The 5832-nt window shown below is 46.7% G+C and overlaps 1 protein-coding gene across 1 annotated transcript in view; it reads left to right on the top strand.

Moving 5' to 3' along the window:
• LOC108792271 (protein kinase C-binding protein NELL1-like) overlaps positions 1 to 5832 on the top strand; it is a 187751-nt gene that overhangs the window by 6475 nt on the left and 175444 nt on the right. The window contains exon 2 of the mRNA XM_018563012.1: positions 2514 to 2636. Coding sequence (XP_018418514.1) covers positions 2514 to 2636 — 123 coding nt within the window. The remainder of the gene's footprint in view (positions 1 to 2513; positions 2637 to 5832) is intronic.

The raw sequence follows: 5832 nt of genomic DNA on the forward strand, positions 1-5832 counted from the left end.
CCGAGGGGGCCGCTCTGAAATCGAGGCCGGTCGGTGTGGAGTCTTCTCCGGCGTTCGTAGGCCTCTGACGCATATGGGGGGATCGTTCCGCAGGGAGGTACGTGGGGGTCACAAAAAGTCTCTTGAAGGCAGTCTTGGGGGTATATTGTGATCCCCTTGACTTGCCCCTTCTCCTCATAGTGCCAGAGATGGCGTATGGGCAGTGTGTGTTCCGATTTTCGGTAAGATGAGCCGGGAGCAGAAAGAAAGCACAGCTCCCCCGGCCATTGCCAAGCCACGCCCCTTATTATTTTATTTTATTTTAATTTTTTATCAATTTTTTTCACTTAACTTTATTGCCATCACACAGGAGCTAACAAGCCCCTGTGTGATAGCATTTGGAGGTGACATGTTCAATTTATTGACCCCGTCACCTCCAATGCGACATCGCCGCGATCACTTGTAAACAAACAAGCATCTTCCTCACACTACATTTAGTCCTGCCTTCTTTACTGTCGAGATCCACCCAGCTGTGTGATTGACCGCTGGCTCTGCCTATCTAGAGGCAGAGCCAGCTGTACCCACCCCCTCCCCCCTTCGTTCGTCCAGTCGGCGCTGGAGGATCGGAGCGGGGAGGGGGAAATCCCTGCAGGGAGCCGTGAGTGATAGTCACGGCTCCCTGCAGGGAGATGATCGAGAAGTGAGCGAGCAACGGTATGTGTTCCCTCACCTCCCGTTCTATTGAGCCGACCTGTGACAGTTTCATTGTCACAGGTCGGCTCGAACTATGAGGAGGAGGGATTTTCACTCCCCTCATAGTTCTCCTTTAAGAGTCTCCTCCTGCAGGCGGCAGTTTATTCATTATAAGGAGACGGAGTCACTTCAATGAATATCCTTTACGGGAGTTAACAATGTGACAGACGCAATCCGCTCGCTGCATTCCTACCGCGCGCCTGTGTCTGCTAATAGATATTACGCGGCGGAGATGAATGAGGCCGTTTCCCGTTTAATGCCGCGCTAGTAACCGCCCTGGACTAAGAGAAAACATTCGTGCCAAAACTACTCCATAAAAATCTTTTTCAGCGAGCAGTAAAGAGACGAGTCGCCCAGATGCCATTAAATGTGATTATTGTCTAGCGCGCTCGGCGGCGTAATGTCATCAGTATAATTATATTGTATTACTTTGTTTACAAATAACTTTTATGGGGAAATAATGGGCGAGATCCAGATTTGTGGCCGCGCGTTTCCGCGTCGGAGCACGTTTTTAAAGGAGAGATCCGCGAATGTGAAAAATTAACCCTCACAGTGAGGCTATCCCGGCACTGCAAGGGTCAAGGGCTTGTTTTGGTCTAGGGCAGTGGCGGCCACAATTTTTCCTCTGGAGATCTACTTTTCAAATGACGAGCTCAACGAGATCTACCAACGAGAAAACACCTGCGTTCGGCGGCGGGACGGGGCGTGGCTGTGCATTGAAGTCAATGGCACCGCAGTCACGCCACCTCCACCTCCACCTACAGTGCGATCGCCTGCAATCAGGACGCAGGCACATCGGTGCCTGCGTTCCGGTTCAATGAGACCTGCAAGCACTATTTTTGCAGATCGCAGTGGACTGGAATGCAGGCACTAATGTGCCTGCATTCCGGGTGTGGGTGATCGCACTGCGGGCTAGACATGTGCGTTTCGTTACGAATCGAAATTCGTATGAATTTCCTGAAATTCGTAAATTCGGAAGCATCCGAAATCCGAATGGCAGTTTCCGAATTATATCCGAAATACAAAATTCCGTTAACGAATTTCGATCCAAATTTCGTTGAAACGGGAACTAATATTACCCCTGTAAATGAGGTTGAACAACATGACAAGATTTTTTTTTTAATCCGAAATACGAAATTCGGATCCGCTGCTGCTGAGGGTTGCATTACAATACAGGCAGGAAATATGACATTTTCGTTCCGTTACGAACAATCGTTATGATGACGTTAAAAAGCAAAAATACCTTTGTTAATATATTGGAGTTGATGGTATTTTTTTTTTTTATCCGAAATACGAAATTCGGATCCGAAATACGAAATTCGGATCCGAAATCCGTTAACGGAATTTCGGATTTAAAAAAAAAACTACCACTGACTCCAATATTAACAAAGGTATTTTTGATTTTTAACTTCATCTTAACGAATCTTCGTAATGTTACGAAAATGTGACGAAACTAACGAAAATTTGTATTTCGTATGAATCCGGATTGTTTCAGACACGAATTACGAAATAACGGATATTCCGAAACGAAACAAATTTTCTGACGGCGCACAAGTGGCTGCGGTGCCATTGACTTCAATGCACAGCCACGCCCCCCCCCCTCCAGCCCCTGAATGCAGGGAGCTGGCTTGCGTTTCAGTGCGTTCTAGAGGCCGAATTCCCTGAGAATGTTTGTACAGGTCATTCTGAATTGGGAAATTGGGAGATTGAGTTTTGTATTGATTGGTCTTGTGATTTTTGTGATTTTCTTTCACATATTCTTCTCTTTCATCTCTTCCTAGAACACGACGATTGCGGCAGCGGACGCGGCAACTGCGACGAGAACTCCATCTGCACCAACTCAGTCCAGGGGCACAGCTGCACGTGCAAGCCCGGATATGTCGGGAACGGCACCGTCTGTCAATGTAAGTCACATGTGTTTAAAATGTCCATTTTAGGCTTGAAGATGACTCAAACCCCCCCCAGGATTATATATTTCCTCAGCACAGAAACCCTATAAAACAAAATGGCGGCAGCTCCACTTTTTCACGTTGCTTGATATTTGTGCCACTATTTATCAAACCCAAATTTAGAGTAAAAAATACACTTAAAGGAGAACTATGAGGGGGGGTGATTTTCACTCCTCCTCATAGTTCGAGCCGACCTGCGACAATGAAACTGTCACCTGTAGAGCCAGCTGTCACTCACGCAGCTGGGTGGATCCACACAGTAATGTCGGGATCCGTCCCGGCTGCGGCGTCTCAGTATACCGCGAGCAGTAGCTCCCTATATACTGAGCCTAGGGTGACGGGAGGACGCTAGTTTGTGTACTCCCGTGACCCTGAGGAGAACTATGGGGAAAAACACTGACCCCATAGTTCTCCTTTTAAGTTAATTTCGGTGCAATAAAACATTTTCTGGTAAAATATAAAAGATGAAGTAAAAAAAAAAAAGGCACCCGAATTGTCCACTGGCAATGCTTCGAAAACTTTTACCGGTCTTCAGTTTAGAGTTAACTATCGATTTCAACATGTGTGGCGCAATCATCGCTCTTGTACCGTGGCGCTAGACACGTGCGATTCGTTTTTTTTCTGAATCAAAATGCAGACAATTGTTTTCGAAATTCGGACATTCGAATTTCCGAATCCCAATGCATCCGAATGTGGCCCAATCCGAATTTCCGTTTCCGAATTTTGGATCCCGTCTGAATTTAGATCAAAAACTAAACTGAATGGGACGTGTGACTTATCTGGCCAATCAGATGTGTTTTTAGGTTTAATGCAGCCGAATGGGTCGTTACGGCAACATGGGAGCCATATACAGCATATACATATAATACTAAAGCTGTGGCTCCCAGACCCGAATGGCATTCGGGGTCCGAATTTCCATATTGCATTTGGGAGCTCCTGAATGCCATTCGGGTCTGGGAGCCTCAGCTTTAGTATTATATGTATAAGGCTCCCGGACCCAAATGCCAGCCTGGTTCTGGGAGATTCAGCTTTAGTATTAATATCTGTAGATGGTTTTCTGTTTTACTCGCAACGAAAATTTGTAAACTCATCCAAAACTTGCAAAAATTCAGATTTCGTCTTCCAGATCCGAATCCCGAAATAACAAAATATCCGAACCGAACTAAGTTTTTCCACAGCTTACATGTCTATCAAGCGCCCTGGACACGTGTTTGCGTTAGAATGTGCATGTATGCAGAACTGGGAGATTGAAGCATTTTTTGAGGGGGTGTTATTACATTTAATTTGTTTAACTTTATTTTTTACATTTTTTTTTACTTTGTTGCTATCACATAGGGGGGCTAACAAGTACTTTAGTGGTGACAGGTCCTCTTTAAAGAGACATCTGGAGTCTGTTAGACCCCTAATATCACTTTTGCAGTCCATTGAAACTGATCAAGTACAGATCACGGATGATCGGCTCCTTTCCCCGCCTCTCTAGATGGGGAATGACGGCTCAGAAACTGGAAGTGACAACATCATCGTCGCTTCAGGGTTCATTCAGCAGTGAGGAGAACAGCGAATGAATGTTGGCTGGTCTCTCTCCATTGACACATGCAATGTCGGTCCTAGGCCTGCAGGAAGGGGGAAACACTGTGGGGGGGATTGTGCAGGGGGGGGGGCTGCAGTGCCATAAATACAGATCACTGGGCCCCATAGCAAAAATAGGGTGTCCCCCCTCTCCCAGATGACATCTTTCTGAGCTGTGAGTAGTGATGCCAAGATGCCAAAGACTCTTCCTGTGCATCTGAAAGCGTCTCTACACTGTAGACTTTACAGGGGATTAAAATTGTCGTCAACAGCAGTTACACCTGCTCCTGCAACCTAATGGGGCCCTCTTCCATCCCCAGGCCCCATAGCAGTTGCCTGGGCACCACTAAGGGGCTGCATGTTTGCCAGTGTAAAGTCGACAGTCGGCTTTACATGTGTAGATGGGCTATAACTCCTGAAAGTTCGCTTACAGGGGCCCCCTGCTGTCAATGTATGACATACGTCGGGGCAGTAAGATGGTTCAGCAGTAATGCAGTATTTATTTTTTTTACCGGCAGAGGGCATCGGGGGTGGGGAAAAAATTGGTAAACCCGGGAGGATAGGAGGAGAGAGCAGAGTGGCAGAGAGATGAGCTCATCAGCAGGGCCGGATTTACTATACCAGGGCTAAATGAAGAAAACGACCTCCCGCCCAGCGCCCGGAACTGCATGTCCCGGGCATCAAGAGATAGGAATTCCACACTCCCTGCTGCCCCTCTACTCCCTGCTGCCCCGAGGCCGGGCCTTGGTTGACCTAGTGGAAAATCCGGCCCTGCTCATCAGTCTGCTCCTACTCCTTTCACTGCCCAATAACAGGCTGGGGGAGAGACAAGACCTGTAATTGTTACTGAACTGCAGCAGAGAAATATCAGGTCTCCCCCCTATATCGGCGGGTAAAATAGCCGCCATCTATGTATTTCATCTGCGGATTTAGCGGTTTGGCCGGAGTTCAGCTGTTGCTGCAGTTCTGCTTTAAGCTTGGATACTTTATATCATATTTTATATTTATTGTCGGAGCCGGAGTTTACATGTTGACTTCTTCCATGTGCAGCGGATGTTTGGCATGTAGGTCAGGACCACGCGGTGGATTACAAAGTTTTCCAATACATGTAATTACCGGCACACAGGAAGAGTTGGAGGCTTCGTCCTCTATTGTCTTGTCAATAGCAGAAGATCCGTGGACAATAGACAGAATAATAACTTCATTTAGCCGCGCTCTGTGTACTGAGCAATGGTCCTTCTCTACTGTATTAATGGCGGCGCTCGCTGGACGCCTCCCAGCTATTCATATCACCGTATCTACATTTGGCAGAGCCCGGTCTGGCCGTAATAGCTTTGTGGCAACAATGCGCGGCAATAAAGCAGAGCGGGAATTAAACCGCTTGTTACTATTAAATTACACGGACTTTCCGGACAATAAATCAAGCTTTTCAATGGACTTCAAATGGCGCCATTGTTGCAGAGAAGAAGACTTCTACAAACTTCATACAAAAGGACAGAACTGGAAGCGGAGTTAGCATCAGATTTATTTATTATTTTCTTATTAAAGCTGAAGTTTCATCTGCTTATATTTTGCCTCCCCT

This window comes from Nanorana parkeri, unplaced genomic scaffold, assembly GCF_000935625.1.
Source record: "Nanorana parkeri isolate BGI_ZX_2015 unplaced genomic scaffold, ASM93562v1 scaffold622, whole genome shotgun sequence".
In the NCBI taxonomy this organism is placed as follows: Eukaryota; Metazoa; Chordata; class Amphibia; order Anura; family Dicroglossidae; genus Nanorana; species Nanorana parkeri.